Genomic DNA, 17,193 nt, shown 5'->3' on the forward strand with positions numbered 1-17,193 from the left:
TTGCTCATGCTTAAGGTCTTATCATAAACTGCTTTTAAAACAACCTAAATTTGCAAGCTTTAGGGATGCACACCCCCATCAGTGATCTGCCCAGCACTTTAAAGCTGGTCCCCAGCTGGGGCAGGGTGTTTTTCCCCCAAGGAGGCTGTACAGAATCATACAGTCAGTCTGATAACGCAGCCGTGCCTTTGTCCTCACAGCACTTGAGGTCATTTGTTTCTTCTGCCAAATTCTTACACAAGCCATCCCATTTGTGATAATACAACTTTTTACATTTTTTTGTTCAGCTGCCCACATTTATTTCTCAGTTTTTACTGGAAATCCACTTTTAAAGTAGATTCCTGCAGTATTGCCAGGGCATGTCCTGCCCCTCCACCCTGCAGTTTTTGTGCAAGAGAGCCCAACCAACATGAGAAACAGCCTTTGTGCTCTGGGTCATGCTGAGCAAGCCCCACAGCAGTCAGCATCCTGTCTCCCCCAGCCAGAGATGCTGTGGCACCTCCTGCTCCTGCACTTTGAGTCAAGAGGCAGCCACACTTCACCCCAAGTGGGGCTTTCCTAGATGGAAATGTAGTTTTTAATTAAGTGTTGGCGGAGTACGTGCTTGGGAGAATAGTTACTCGTCATTAGCCTCTCTCTTTAAACATTGTCAAGACAAAAACATTGAAACAATAGTCTTAAAATATCTCCTTAAAATAGTATAACCATTACACTGGAACTCAGGGCCAGTCCCACACAGCATAAGACTCAGAAGCTGGGGATCTGTGAAATGTGTGCAAAATCCTGATCTCTTGGGAATCCACCAAACCAATCCTCTTGTCTCCAGAGGATCTCTGGAAATGGCACTCAGGGCCATGGCTGTTAAACAGCAGATGGCTCCTGAGCTAATTCCTTCACCTGGACAGGAGCTTCTCCCACATCTGCTTTTCCCAGTAAAAAACAGGCCCTGCAACTCTCAGCTGCTCTCTTGGCCAACAGGAGGGTGCACTCTTGTTGTGTGAGTGTTGGGGTCACAAATGTTGGAGTGAGGGAGCCAGCCTGAATGCAAGGGCTGTCACAGCCTTTAGCAGTGCCAAACAGCTGCACTTTGCCTGCACAAACCTCTGCAAAGCCATGCTGATCATTCCAAAGGTGTTTAATCATTCATTTTGTTTACAAAGCCAAGGCTGAGAGTTCCCACTCATCCCAAGCTGTGCACTGCTGAAACAACACTGAGCACCATGGCAGACTGAGATCTTGAACAAAATTCCACCACTGGCATTAATAAGCTGTTACTGGCATTAATAAGAAGAGAAAAAACAGTGTTTCAGGGTTGAACGCAGGGTAATTATTCCATATGCAGGACTGGAGCTCACAGCACTTCCACCCTCAGCAGCACAGCAATCTGGAACTGCACTTCAGAAAGTGGCAGACTGTAGCTTTTTAGTCCACAAAATCTGATTTTTTTTTTTTTTTGCTAGTTAACACAACAGAACCATCACTCAGGACCATCCCTTTGCAGCACCATGACTTCCCAGTACATCATCCCATCATCCACCTGCCCTTCCCTACATTCCTCCTCACCCCTCCACATAACAGGCACCCAGCTCACTCCATACCCTGGGCTGCCCCCATTACAGTGCCACCATCCTCTGCCTCACCCCAGAACAATGTGTCATGGCTAATTCCAAAAAGCTGGCACAGCACCACCCAAAAAGCTCCCATCAGGTACAACCTCAAATCCCCCTGCAAAGGGAAGAGGAGGTGTCAGAAAATGTTGGATGAGACACAATGAGTATAAGCTGTTTCATCTAGGACTTCCACAAAATAAAGTTGTTTTTAACAGGTCTGCAGCCACAGGGACAGGACAGTGCCACCAAGGCAACATCCCATGGAGACAAAGCTGTGGCACTCACACATACCCACACCTGGAAATGTGATACACAGCCCTTCCCTTATCACTGATGTTTCACTTCACATTTCTGGACACCTCTCTTTCCTGTCAAGGTGTTTAAAGGCAGCTGGTTCAAACCCAACCTATTTCATGGGGACAAAAGGCCACATGCTGCCCAGCAGAACCCCTCCCATGCAGAGCTGGAGTCTCCATGTTCCAGCCTCTCCCTTCCCCTCCCTTGAGCCTCTCCATAGCTTGTCATCTCTTTAACTTCTCTAACTGATACAAGGGTAATAAATGTGATGTTTGCTGAGGGTTGGTGCATAAACCCTGAGCAAAGCAGGGCTCTCACGCAGACTTCAAAGAGGTGAGGGCGTCAGCTGCTGCCAGAGCATTAAACTTTCATTGCATTTCCATCAGGAATGGGATGTTGCCTCACCACATCACATCTTTTGCAATGCTGGCTTTGGCAGATAACTGCAAACTCTGGAGTGGATATTGGGAGATGGAATAGTGGAAAAAAAATCTGGCAGTGCCTTTGGCAGATGTCTATTTGACTCTTGCAAAAATCAATGTGCTCTTGCAAAAATCATGTTGCTCATTGCAAGTTCAAATGAAAAAGGATGGGAGAGCATACCTGACTCCTTTTCCTCCTTCCCAGCCTGTACCTCCACAGTGTTTCCCACACACACTGCATTCATCCTCCCTGCCCAGGGGAAAGCCCTTGTCAGTGCTCTATCCCCCCAGAAACGCTTTCCTACCCCTCTCCTCTCACAGAGGAGAGCAAAACCAGATGGTACAATGAGGCTGGAATCTGTTGCTGACAGGTCAGTGGTTTGGGCTTGCAGCAACGTTGCAATCCCCAAGGATCCTTTGTGTTTTCCCTTCCTCTGATCTGCCCACAGTTGAAGACAGATTTGCAAACAAGGTCAGAAACAAGAAATCCAACAGCCAGCCTTTCCTCAATCACCCCATAGCCAAGGACAGTCCTGGGATGCTGGATTTTACCTTGGGGCAGTAACTGCTGCCTATAAAATCCCTACACAGTACTCAAATGGAGATAACAGGGGATTGGCTGCTGGCCAGCCAAAGGATTCAATACTAAGGAGAACAAGAATATTGCTGTAGTTTTTCTGGATAAAAAGTTGGTAAAAGATTTTAGGATATCTGCTTATTTCTGTGCAGAATTGTACCACTGAGAGGAGATGCAAGCACCTGAGCCCTCTGCTCCAAAATGAATAAACTGGACAGGCAAGAGATTGATATTTCTGTCCCTGCAAAAGGAGGAGTCACACAGGGATGCCCTGATGCACCCCCTGGGAGCTCCAGAAAAAGGCAACCAGGAGAGGGAGTTCAGATCCAGGCTGCAGGTGTCCTCCCCTGTCCCCACTTCCTACAGCAGCCAAATGTGAAACCTCCATCAGGAGGGGAGACTGAGTCACTTTTGGATTCACTGTGGGACTTCAGGGATGCTCAGGACACTTGTGTCACCTGGGGACCAAGGGAAACCAGGCCAGTGTGGGTATTAGGGAGGAGACAGTCAAAATTTTACTAAGTGCCTGCAAATCCCTTCCTTGGAGCTTGAGGAGGTCACCCAGAAATCATAACCCAGCTGAAGCAGCCTGGAGACCTGCACCTGCAGGGTGCCCCAGCCTGGGCAGAGGAGCCCCCCTCACTGGTTCCACCAGGCTTGAGTCTGCAAATGCTCTTCCCCACCAGTTTTCCCTCATACTGGGAAGGTTGGTACATTTCAGGACAACCCATCTGCAGCCTAATATCACATAGGTTTATTTGTCTACATGCAGGGCTGTTTTGACAGATGCGTAAATAAGAAATGAGCAAGGTACTTTCAAATGAATAATTTACAAGACAAACCTGCTCTCTTTTTTGCTGTTTATGGCATCACTGAGAGCAGCCCCTCATTTCCTGGATGTATCAGTTCTTTGCAATGCCTCAGCAATGTGGTGGCCAGGCTGGTTTTCCAAGTGCTCACCCATCACTCAGCACCGGAGCCTGCGGATCCGGCACTCACCGCCTGAGCTCCATCCTCCTCTCCCACGGCCTGGTGCCCTGAGCCAGCAGCTCTGCAGCTGGGCTGAAGAGAAGCTGCATCTAGGTTTTTCTCAGTTTAATTTCTCCTTTGGGAACTGCTTCCAGTTCTGTAATCAGCAGAGCTTAACTTTTTGCTACAGCAAACCCCATGATTTAGAAGTTGTGGCTTATCTTGCGGCTAAAGTGTGCTCAGGGGACACAAGCCCCATCAATTCCATGAGAACAAGATTTCCCAAAAAGCTGGTGTCAGACACAGACAGGGAGGCATTTACAGCCACAGGGAACAGGATGATGCCTGAAGGGAACTACTTCCCAGCAAGCTGGGAGCCTTGCTTTGGAGGCTGATGTGAAACACCCCAGAACCCCGACACAAGATCCCTGTGCTGCCCATCCCTCACACCACACAGAGAGGAGCAGACAATGCCCTGGCAACCCACAAACCCAGAAAAAAACATCTTATTTCACTAAGCTTCCCCAGGCAGTGCTGTCATCTGGGCAGACCACTCCTTACAAAGAGCAAAGTCATGCATTTTTCCTGGTTTTGGTCTAACTGCTCTTACTTCATACATCTTTCATCCACAGAGACACACAATGGTTTTGCTGCTTCAGCATAACTATTTTGACTTTGTACTCTTCAACAAGTTCCTATTTCTGCTGGGTAAGAGCAATATTCAAGTATTCAAGTATGTGCACTTGACAGAGCAAACTGGGCTTTTAAACAGAGGTATCTTGGCAATTCTGACTGTGAGACTGATTGTCACAAATCAGACTGTGGGCTGACTGTGTGGAACTGCAGAGGACCCACAGGGGTGTAGGGCTGCATAATGAAGTGCAGATGAAGCTCAAGGCAGGAAGCAAGACTCCAGCCCCAAGACTCCACTTAATGTTGGGCTCTCACTGACCACCACCCATCTGAGCGAGGCATCAGGGCCTGGCAGACTCTCTGAGATCTGAGATAAATACTCAGTGGGTAACCTCAACCCATCAGGCCTCCCTGAATCACAAAGCCCAAATGTTAGGTGTTAGAGGAAGAGCAGCAGAAAACAAACCATTAAACCACACAGCTGTACAAAGTCACAGTGTTCCCATCACTTGAGTACTGCAGACACTTGAGTTTCCTTACCTCAAAGGTGGAGATATAAATTAATGCCTCTCTACTAAAAGTGTTGCATTATTCTACTGCATTTGAGGATCTGATCACCTAATCTATGAGTTGAATTAGACAAGAGTTTTGCATTTTATAATTCAAGTTCTGCAGAGGGTGGCATTCAAACTTCCTGGGAGGATGCAGAACAAGCCCTCCGAGGAGTATGTGACAGGAGACCAACACCCACCTGGACTGTGGCAGGAACAGCCTCAGGCACCTGATACTTCAACTCATGAGCAGTTTGCTGAGATTTTGGCAACAGGAATGGGTAGGACAGGGACCGGTATTTGGGTTTCATAATCTGCACAGGGGAGAAAAGAACAGATAAAGAAAAAATGCTTGCAACAGATAAAGAAAAAATGCCTGCAACGTACCAAACAACACAAGGAAACAAAACAGATGCCTGCAGAGGGCAGGGGGATGAGGCAAGGCTGTGCTTACCTGCATGCCCCCAGCAGTGAGGGCACACCCACCTTGGTGAAGTTCCAGCGCTGGATGAAGTGCCGGGCGATGTCGCGCGCGGCTCTGCCGTGCACCACGGAGGAGATGTCGTGCCAGGGCATCCTGGGCGTGGTGTATCTGTCAATGAAGTCTGGGCGACAGGGGAACACAGCTGAACTTCCTCAGATAAAGGACATGAGTGTGGAAAAGCACAGCATCCCCCTCCTCACACTGAGGTTTCTGGCACCAAGCATCCCCAAGGCAGATGACTTGGACTGCAACAGCATAATTGGCCCTAAAATCCCTCAAAGGGAGTTTTGCTGTTTTTTCCTAGCAACCAAACCAAACCAGCCTTGTTACTTCTGGCTTGAAGGCAGGAAAAATAAGATCTGAGACCGAAAAGGTAAAGAAGAAAGTTTGGGGAATGCAAAGACTCCCACTCACCAGCAAAAGGCTTGTCGAGTTGAACCCAGTCTTTAAAGACAAAGTTACAATAGTCTTTTCCATGCCAGAACCTGGTTTCCCCAAGCAGCTCTCCAACACCTGTCTTCAGGCTACGGATGGATCCTTTATCTGTGCAGGCAAACAAAAGAAAAACATGCTCCAAAGTCATGTCCATCCATTGCACACAGCAGTGAGAGACTCAGAGGAACAGCACTGCTGAGACCTGCCAGTCCCAAGTGGCTGAAGCTGGTTTCTCCCTGGTCCTCCTGTTACTTTCAAGGGGTATATGTCAGCATTTTTTCTTCCCTATTTTAGTATTTCTTGTATAATCAGAAGAGGTTATAAATAGGAGTCTATTATGGAAATGAAAAGCAGATGCTGAATTTTATCTTGGACTGCATCACCCAATAACCATTTGCCTTTCCCCAGTTCAATAACACCTAAATATTCCCATATGGCAGATCATGTATATCATCTACTTCATATATTTTACATTAATAGTGAACTAATTCCATCTTCTCTGCTAGAGAGTTTATTATTTTGCCTCTCTAGCAGGGTGCATCTCCTCTAATAGAAGTAGTATTTATTATCTAGAATGAGACATTCATGTTCCCTCATGAAGTATTGTGGGTTTTCTTAGTATCATTTTGTTTTTTCCAAATAGCAGTGGCATTTGTGATACAATTTTATATGTTGAACAAATGGATCCTGAATTCCAAATTAGTGTTGACTGAAAACAGTCTGAAATATTGTATGCAGGGATATTCCCTCCTAACAGGATCCCTTTTCCAGAGCACATATTTTAGTGCAGTGAACTCTTCTTCCAGGCTCTTAAAAAATCCAAAAATGTTGGCCTAGACCATAAACAGCTACCTGGTGTTATTTCCTGACTGTGAGAGCTGCCTTCATCCATGACACCAAATATTAATCCAATAATTATACAGCGATGCCACGAGCAGAAACTTCCTCCTAACCCAACCACACCACCAGGTAACCACAAAACCCCTCAGTACACAGAAAAACCAACTTTAAACAGTCAACAAAACACACACTGGCAGCAGCACAAGACCAGGGGACACAAAGCAAGCCCTGCCAGCACCGCTGTGACCCTGCCAAGCCGAGCTGAGCCAAGCCATGCCAGAAATGCCATGCAGCAGGTCTGCACCACAGCTGCCTTGGGAAGCTCCAGCCTCTAGTGAGAGTCCAGGTGGAGCTGGGGAATCACTGACTCCACATGCCTGGGTGGGAATGGCAATGTGTGGGATGCAGGCCAACACACGCTCTGATGACTGCACAGTGACTCATGAGTGAGCATGAATGGCCACGGGGGAGACTGCACATTGTCTCCACAAAGACATGGAAATGCTTTGTTGCCTGCCACTACTTTGTAACCAATATTCTCTAATTGGCAATTAATGCCTTAGAGGAAGATGTTTGCAAGAGGATGATGCTGAAGAACTGCTCCTCACTCTGTTCCTGCACCCAAAGGCATCTTGGAAAGGTACCACACTGGGATAGGCCCTTCCAATACCAGTCCAGAGATGGGAACAGCTCAGTGCTCACAACCCCCAACTCCTGTCTCAACTGAGTGTGTTTTCCTTGGTTTTAATTAGGAGCAAAAGAGGGGACCCAAGTCTTTGTCCAAACACAGGACAGGCAGCAGCCACTCTGCTGCTTCCTCTCTCTGTTTGCATGTCTTCCTGCATCAGGCTTACTTTAAAAATATCCAATATAGAACTTCCCAGTTCCAGTAACAGCTCTTTCCTTTACAGGATGAACTGCTGAAATCATCACATACCAGAATGAGAACTATTTCTGCAACTGTTCCCTGCTGTCTTTATTGCAAGTTTTTTGTTTGCTCATTTGTTTGATTTTGGTTTGTTGTTGTTGTTTTGGGGTTTTTAATTATTATTTATTTATGCAGCAGCATTTGTAGCTTCTGGAGAAGGCTCTTCTGCCAGGATGCCCACAGAGGCAGGATAAGGATGCTGGGAGAACAACAAGCAGCAAAGGCTGATCCTGGCACCCAGCCTCACTCTTACCATAGTTATAATGCAAAAACATCAGCAGCTAAAGCCTGAAGGAGTCCACAGCTCTGCCTTCCTCCACTTACCCTCCCGAGGCTCAGCGAGCCCCTGTTTGGATTCACTGTGGTGATGGAACATTTTCAGATGGGGCCTTAAACTCTGGATTATATTCGGCTGGCTCCTAGTGGGGGTAGAGTAACCTGCAGAGAGTCAAGATGCTCTATTCATGGCAAAAACACATGTCCACCTCTGCCACCGTGGTGTCTGCTCCTGTCTGAAGACACCTGGCAGACAGGAACTCAAACCAGACATCAGTTTGCTGGAGCTGCAAGTGGCTGCCAGGCAAAGGACCTAATTCAGGACCCAGCAGGTTTTAACCCAAACAGATGTAATGAAGTACAAAGCCATGGCTGGGTCCTGAGCTGACTGCAACCAAGGCCCCCGTAAGGAGCCAGAGGCAAGAGAAAGATCAGCAGGGAGGGATGGAAATTCCAATAAGTTCCCCCTTCTTCAGGAGCCAAGGACTTTCAGGAAGGATTTCATTCTGGAACAATTGCCAAGCTGATCCTTGTAATTTTAGCACTGAAGTTATCTTTAATGTTGGGAATTAAAAGCTGCATTTAAATATTCAACTGTTGAATAGACTTTCCTCTCTAGTAAGTGGGTAAATTTGGAATATTTCCACTTATATGAACTTATTTAAAATCTAGCTTTTAACACTAGTCTGTGAGAGGGGATAATCCCATTCAAAAATTATTTGCTTGTTATAACAAATCCAAGTTGAAAAATGACAGATTCAATTCTCTCTTGCAGGAACAAACACTTTTCAATGACACAAACATTAAGAATCACATACACTGTATCTCATCATCTGATGGCTCATGAAAACTGCTAATTAGCTAAATTAAAAAAACACATAAAACTTTTCTTCTCTATTTTGCAGTGACACAAATTTACATGTTGGCTACACACAGCTCTTATTCTGATAGTTAGGTAACTTGTCAACTTTCCTTCCATACAAAGAACACATTGGCCTAGAAATCATGTGAACGTGCACAAACACCCACCACCACCTCCACACATCCTTTATATACATTATTTAGCTGAGCATCACTCACTTGACTCACTGTCGATGCTGCTGACGCTGTCAGAGTGGTGCATGCCGTGCTTGTGCAGGTGCTTGTAAATGCTGAACCTTGAAAACTTTTTGGGTTTTCCTACTCCTTTCATCTTTGATGTGTCTGAGGCATCATCAGCATTTCTCTCAAACAAGTGGCTCTCTGGGGCCAGACCTTGAGGCTGCAGTGGGCCACGTTCAGTCGACTCTGCTGCAGCCTTAAAAGACACAAGCCATAGCTGCAGGTCAGGTATGGAGAGGTTCCCCTTTACAGATTCTCGTGCAGATCAGCGCTCAGAAACAACCACGAGAGCCAAATTTTGCTCTGTGACAGACACATTTCAGTGGGAACTAGGCATGCTTTCTGGGGAAAGTCTGTACTGAGGAGGTACTCACCAGGAAAGCCTAGTAATATTAGCAGCATTTGGATCCATAAATTTACTCTGGATTATTAGTCCCCTTGAAATTCTCATCAACCTAGACCTCTCAAATTTTTAGAGACATGTGGTTGCATACAGAGCCAGGTTAGCAGAAAGCTCAGCAAACAAGGCAGCTGCTGAGGGCACAAACAACAAACATTTCAGAGCACTCTCCAAGTGCTTACTCTGCATCTCTAAGAAAAGAGAGGTTGCCCAGAGAAGTTGTGGATGACCCATCCCTGGAACTGTTCAAGGCCAGACTGGACAGGACATGGAGCAACCTGGTCTAGTGGAAGGTGTCCCTATCCATGATGGAGGTAGGAACAACATGATCTTTAAGGTTCCTTCCAACCCAAACCATTCTAAGATTTTAAGAGCACAGACTTCAAATTGTGGCTGCTGTTCCAAGCTCCAGGGGAAACCCAGCCCTCTTATTTCTGTGCCCTAGCAAGGGCTTCTTAGTAGCTGGACATAAAGAGTCATTTGATGCTTAGATCCTTCCTCACACCACTTATTTGTCATTAAAGCTCCAAAACCCAACCCCATGCTCAGAAGAGGACACAGCCCATTCACCCCTCCCCCAGACCTGCCATGGCTGACCGTGGCCACAAGCTGGACCCTGCCCACTCATGCGCAGGCCCAGGAATTTACTGGGGAGAAGACAACAACTACACCCTGGAGAGATGCACCATAGGCTCCAGGCATTCCCCATAGGATAGGGTGAGGAAAGAGGCTTCTCCCATAGTGCTCTGCAGTTAATTTATCCCAGTTCTGTCTTCCTCACTGGTCCATTGGCCTTCCCTACCCCTTTTACCCTTGTATGTCAATATTTAGTAAGTTCTCCCTGCCCTGTTTTCCCATTGGTTTGTGTAACCCGCCAATCCACCCTGGCATTCTCTATTGGTCCCTCCCCTGTGTACCACCCCTGAGCCCTCAGACCATTGGATCCCCGATGCTCTTCTCCACCCCCTCTTTCCCTGAATTTATACCCTGGACCCTCCTTTGTCTTTGGCCCCTGGACCCCTTCAGCACTGCCCTACATTAAAGCACGTTGGAACTCCATGCCTGGACCCTCCTGTGTCTTCACTGCCGAGCTTCTGCCTGTGTGTGTGCTGGTGCTCTCGTGGCTCCTACCCACTGGCTCTAGGGGAAGTTGCATTCCCCACCAGCAGCACCCACTTACAGCCAGGTTGGCGGTGGACAGTGACTTGGTGGTGGCGGCGGCGGAGGCGCGCTTGACGCTGCCCACGTCGGTCAGGCGGTGCTCGTCGTCGTCCCAGCGCCCGTAGGCCAGGTCAATGCCACCCACGAACGCCACAGACTGGTCCACGATCACCAGCTTCTCATGGTGGGCCCACAGGTACACAGAGGAGGACACGTGGTCTGGGTGCCTCATCACCTGTGAGGAAACCAGCAGTCGAGCTCAGCGTCGCTGTCAAATTTAAATCCTTCCAGGCAGAGAGCTGGTCAGCCTTTTTTGGCTGTTTGGGGTGATGGGGAAATGCTGCAGTTGTTATTGGATGCATCCACTGCTTAATTGGCAGAAGCTACTCAATTTCCCCATAATGGCAGGAAGGTGTTTCCCCAGGATGCAGGAATCCCAAGCAGCAATGATTACTGATGCTGGGATAGGTCACCATTACAACAGCTTCATAAGAGGACCATAGTTAAAGAAACTGCTTCAGTTGAGCTGTAATAGCTGAGCTTTCAAACACAGTGCCTGCTCTGAAAGAAAACAACATATTGGTGATCTGAGTCACTTCTCTGGTTGTTGCCATCACACAAGTGAAATGAGAAGTCGGGTGTTTTTCCCCCCCACTTAAAATCAAGTTGTTTGGCATTTGTTTAGGAATTTCTCTTTGACAAGTGTACCCTAATTTCTGCATCTAAGCTCAGGGTTTTATTCATGATGTTAGAGCCACTAGACCAGTCTCCTGGAGAAAAAGCTACCAAGTTTCACCTGGCTGCTCCCAAAACCTGAGACACAGCTTGTGTGTATTGTCCAGTTTTGCTACAAAGATGATAAACAGATGCTTCCCTTCCCTGTGGCAATTGATCAAGTGAAAATACATCAATTATTCTAGCATAACAAGTATCTTACTGCTCATTAAGGTGTATGTGTCTCTGAGAGACTGGATCTAGCCTTATCTACTGGTTTGTCTGCCACAACTGATTTTCTGCTTGGTGCCAAAAGAGCAGTGTAACAGCACAGGACAGTGCAATGCTGTTCTTCTGTGGTGGGAACATTAACACCCAGGGCTGACTTTCATCATTCACATTTGAGCAGAAATGCTGAAATGAGACAACATTCTCAATTTGTAATTTTCCATTTGATGTAATCCCATTAACTTGTCACATGAAATACACTTCTTGTGAATTAAGGCAAACAGTTGCTTTGGCAAATCTAAACTAAATTTTATGTTCCATTAGAACCAAAAGAAATGAAGTTGCCAGATGTGGCATTACCATATGGGTGTACCTTGTCAGACACATTGCAATGGTGGGAAACACTCCTGAACTTGCAGTTCCCACCCAAATACACCAGGGTCAGCACCAGCCATCAAGAAGACCTGAATGCAAACACCCTCCACACAGCCCTGTGCAATTACCTTGATGTTTGGATGGAGGTGCATGAGTGTCCGCTTGCTGTATTCACTGTTGATCCCCAGGGCAAGCTCCACCTCTTTGTACAGCATAACAAAAATTCTCACTCCTTGTTGCTGTCAGAAGTAAAAAAGAACACATGGAATGCAGGCACATCAATAGACAGTGTCTGTTTCCAAAGAGAGGAAAAGTTAGAGGCAGTAAATGTGTTGTGTTTGCTGATGGAAATGCTGACTGAAGTTATTTGTTCTTGGTTATGCTCTTCCAGATACTCCAAGGGGACCCTACAGCCTGGAAGAACCTTGGGAAAGCTCTCCAGCTTTCTGAGAAAGGCCCAGTACCTGAGTTTGTGTGGGTTTTGTTGTTTTGTGTGAGCTATGCCAAGGCCCATCCACAGGTCATTCCTACAGCAGCTCCTTTTACACACCCTTTGAGGTAGATTTTGCAAGCACGATTCACTCCAGTCATGTTCATCCACTACAGTTCAGTGTTCTGCTGCTTCATGTTGCCCTGAGGGCTGCCCTCAGTAAAATGTCCCTGCAGGATGACATGACCAGTGAGATTACACAGACATCCCCCTCCTGAAGGGGATGTCACCAACTCAACACCAGCAAAGAGGTTCTTTCTGCTGGTAGAGCTAAACAAGCTCCTGGAACACACTGAGCAGTGCTAAAAACATGGTGCTTTTTGTGACCAGCATTGTATCCATGGCAGGGTTTCTAAAAACTTTTGTTAAAGCACTTTCAAATGTGCCAAGTGCCTCCCAAACCTTGGCAAATAGTGGTCACACACTGGGACACCTCCACTTCCCATAAATTAGCCTGGATTAAAAGCCTGCACTAGAGTTTGCCAGCTTAAACTTGGAACCTAAACTTTCCACAGCCTTTTGAATTTCTATTCCCATAAAGCTGCTACTAAGAGCTAAGGCAATCTCCAAATTGTGGATGATATTCTGCTCTCCACTGCACCCAGGGGAGTCCAAGGCAATGCTGCACACACAGCAAGCACAGCCTCACCCCTACACCATGACATCAGCTTGCTGACTGCCCTGTTGAGTCAATGCAACACCACAAGTGACAGAGCAAGCATTTCCAGGGACTGACCTCATTCACCTTACCACAATGTTTTTATGATCATAAGAAAATCCATGTCAAAAAGAAGCCAAATTCCTCCTTTGAGTGAGTGATGCCTTGTGGCCAGTTTATTTTTGCCAGAAAACAAGAGTAATTCCAAACCAACAACAGTCAGACACAAAGCTCTCATTTTTTATCTATGTATGTGGAGGGGTGAGGACTGTGATGACAACTGGCTGGAAAGGGGAAAGAGTCAAAGACTATTTCAGCACATCACAGAATCACAGAATGGTTTGGGCTGGAAGGGAACTTCAAGATCATCTTGTTCCACCCCCAGCCATGAGCAGGGACACTTTCCACTAGACCAGGTTGCTCAAAGTACCAGTCAACCCAGCCTTGAACAATTCCGGGGATAGGGCAGCCACGATTTCCCAGGTAACCTGTGCCAGGGCCTAACCACCCTCACAGGGAAGAATTTCTTCCTAACAGCTAATCTAAACCTGCTCCTTTTTAGTTTAAAGTCCATGTCTATGGAATGCATGGAATTCTGCCCTTCTACTACAGCAAGAGTCCAAGAGGTTTCCCTTGGAATGGGAACAAACCTTGTGACTCTGCTGATATGGGCAAGCTCTTTTTAGCACCGGTGTTATCGGTGTTATCACAGGGTGTGTGAACAGCTGGAGCACAGCCCACACTCATAAACACAACAAAGTGCTCAGCCTTCCCTGTACCTCTAAATTACATAAATCACACGGAGAGCAGGGAGAGCAGCAGGTCTTTGACCCCACCAGGAACTGAGACAGTTGTAAAGCAAGGCTGTGGCCCAAACCTGGGGCAATCAGAGGATCAAACCTTCTGCCTCTGAGCTCTCCCAAACCCAAACGAGGGGAACAAATCAAAACACGTGGTTTTCCAAGGCCATCTGATGTGAGGTTTTAACTCTCATCTCTACCAAAATGAATGGTGGAAGTGCCCCAGCCCCAGTATGACCCCTGGCTGGGGGGTGCAGGGGGCAGCTGGAGCTCACTTACTGCTTTCCTCTTGAGGATGCAGTCCAGCCGCCAGCGATTCCCTTCCACCACCGGCCGCTTCATGAAGATTTCCGGGCTCAGCCTAAGAAAATAAAGGTGAATAAAAACCACAGCAGATGTGGCCTGCAAACAAAGCACTGGCCTAAATAACCAACTTGGGAAGCAAAGGAATTGAAGTTTAAATAAAGTGGATGTGAAAGCTCATGTCCCAGAGTGATGCATTCTCCAATATCCTGCTCTTTGTTCTTTAATAACTAGGCATTACAGAGGGCAGGGGACATGTCCAGCACATTCATCTTCATTCAATAACCCACGAGACCAGGTTGAACAGTGATGTATAAATAGGGAAATTTGGACTCTATCTGTGAAAGAAAGATGCAACAAAAGAAAACACCAAGGATTTTCTGAAAGAAATATGCAGGCACAAAAAATAAATAAGAGTGGGATTTCAGTTCTCCTGGTGCCTGAGCTATCTGAACAGAACAGATTTGTGCTGAATTTTCCTTGCTGCCCATAGACAAAGCAATAGGATCTCTCAACAGGACATGTTATTGCTTTAAGGATTACAAGAAATAGTTAAGGAATCTCATCTAACTCCTGCACAGCAAGGTGACAGAATTGCATTCCTTTATTTTTGTAACAAGCATAGCAACTAGGGCTTGGATAAAGCATATTGCTACATCCTATTTTTATCTTATACATCAAATTTTAGGTAAGTTTTGGAATTCCATGATACTTTAACAATTGTCTGAATAAAACACTAAGTAAGAGACAATGGGTCTGAAATGAGATTTTCTTGAACTGCCACCCGATTTTGCATAGGGGGATCCATGAGCATTAGGCTTAACTGTGGTCATGGCAGGAAACAGATTTACCCCACCAAATGCTAACATGGTATGTCGTTTTCTCATAATTTCCTCCTAGAAACTAAGTCTCTCAGTTCCCAGAGGCAGCAGATAAGCAGCCAGAGGTTCATTTCAGAGGCAGAGAAAGAGGAGCACAGAGACGTGCCTAAGGTGAACAGGAAATCTGAGTCATGTCTTGGAAGCCTCCCATGCCCAAGGTCCAGGCTGGCTCAGGCAGATTAACCTCCAGAAGGCTAGACATGGGCAGCCACAACCAGCACCCAGCCAGGAGATTCTGCCCAGTGTGTGAGAGCACCCTCTTCCTGACACAAACAGGAACCAGAGCACTGCATAAACACATAAACTAGGGAACGAGTGGGCAGAGCCAGGTCCTTTGGCAAACACACAGCTCAGAAAAGGTGACAAACATCCCCTCCTCTCTTATCTGGCCCATTTAAGAGCAGACCAAAAGGACATACCACAAGATGCTCTCACATTTGGCATGAGGCTTCCCAAGGCGGTGAGGAGGAGCTGAAAGGGGATCCCATGCAGGATCCCATAGCACTGTTGAGCATCGTTTTCCCTGATACACTGAAAGACACCCATGCCCCTCAGACTTGCAGCTATTTACACTCCTGAGGAGCCCCTCAAGCCCCCCCACATGTGCAGTTCAGGTGCTGCCTCCGTGTGATTTCAGGCATTTCCATGGAGGGAGACAACCAAGCTGTTGATCTGAAGCGTGTGCTTTTGCTGCCAGCCCTCCTGAAAAGGCCTTTGAATACAACACAAGGAGAGGTTTGGGTGTGCTGCCAAACCATCTGGCTGCAGGGCTAGCTGCCATACTGTAGGGCTCTGAACAGTGCTGCATTGTCAGGAGCGTCCCCGGGGAGAAAGCTGGGCAATACCCAAACGTGGCACTACTCACCACCAATCTGTGATGAAAATTTCTTCCTTAGCAGCTTCCATGGCATTTGCGACGTCTTCGAAGTACCACTTGGCATTGACATACCTGCAAAAGCAAACACAGTGCAGAGTTATGCCTCCTCCCCTTCATTAAGTAAAGTACACAGCTGAAGAGAGATGGGGTTCTGTGTTAATGACATTTACGTTCTCATCTCGAAAGCAAACACAATCCAATTTCCAGAATCAGGACAACATGCAGGGAGAATTCTATGCTGCTATCAGTAGCTTGATGAAACAGCACAATAAGGGAATATTAAGTGCCTCTTGGCACTTCTGCCAAATTCACACAATATTCCTGGGTTCTGCTTGACATGCAAGCCAGGTTTGTCTCTCAGGAAAGGATGATGGAATGGTGTTTCCTTTGATTTATGGAATGTACTCAGGCAGAGGGTGTTGCAAGGCAGATGGTGCAGGGTAAGTACTGGTCTGCTTCCAGGTAGAATCCAGTTTTTGAGGCACTTCTGGGATTAGTGCAGTCAGGATTACACTGGGGACAGAACGATTTCTCAGGGGCTGCTGTGTGCATAAAGTCCAGCCCACCCTCCTGACTATACCCAGATCTGCATTTGTTGATTTCCTCTTCTTCTCTTTATCCTTACAATGACAAATACCCAACACCTTTGAATATAAACGTAACTTGACTTGCAAAACACAATGAGCTGTGACACTGAGAGCTCCTGCCACCAGCACTGCTACTCTGTCCCTGGTGAAGAAAGCTTCATATGTTTTTGCAAGTTCTTTAATTATCACCAGTCCCCAAGCTACCAAAGGCTACCAGCTGTGTTGGTGAGAGGGGCTGAGGGCAGGCAGGTAGCAGGTGCTCACCACTTGGCCAGGGTGTTCTCCTGCACGGCCGCGTAGGAGCCAAAGCGATGCTCCGTCAGAAAGTCCTTGCCGTGCTTGCGGATGAACTCGTCTATGCCCTGCCTCCACCACTGGGCATGTCTGTAGCTGTTACACTTCAGAATCAGTGACCTGTAAGAACACACGAAGCACAGGGCAGCAGGCTGAAGCCATTTCCATTTAATTGGGCTGCTCCTCACTGCCTGTCCACGTTGGTAAATGCATCTGTACCAGTCATATTTTATTTACGCAAAAAGTAGGGACGTTGCTGCTTTGTTTGCACAAGAATGCACAGCACTGAGCTGCTCTGAGTG

General features: G+C 46.9%; 1 protein-coding gene across 1 annotated transcript in view; it reads right to left on the bottom strand.

Moving 5' to 3' along the window:
• The window catches only part of PLD1 (phospholipase D1), a 45,216-nt gene that overhangs the window by 15,309 nt on the left and 12,714 nt on the right, over positions 1-17,193 (bottom strand). The window contains 10 exon segments of the mRNA XM_030954430.1: positions 5,260-5,373; positions 5,546-5,664; positions 5,958-6,086; positions 8,071-8,184; positions 9,103-9,319; positions 10,704-10,919; positions 12,130-12,240; positions 14,229-14,310; positions 15,999-16,082; positions 16,862-17,011. Of these exon segments, the coding sequence (XP_030810290.1) occupies positions 5,260-5,373; positions 5,546-5,664; positions 5,958-6,086; positions 8,071-8,184; positions 9,103-9,319; positions 10,704-10,919; positions 12,130-12,240; positions 14,229-14,310; positions 15,999-16,082; positions 16,862-17,011 (1,336 nt within the window).

The sequence above is a fragment of the Camarhynchus parvulus genome, chromosome 9, assembly GCF_901933205.1.
Source record: "Camarhynchus parvulus chromosome 9, STF_HiC, whole genome shotgun sequence".
NCBI classification, from domain to species: Eukaryota; Metazoa; Chordata; class Aves; order Passeriformes; family Thraupidae; genus Camarhynchus; species Camarhynchus parvulus.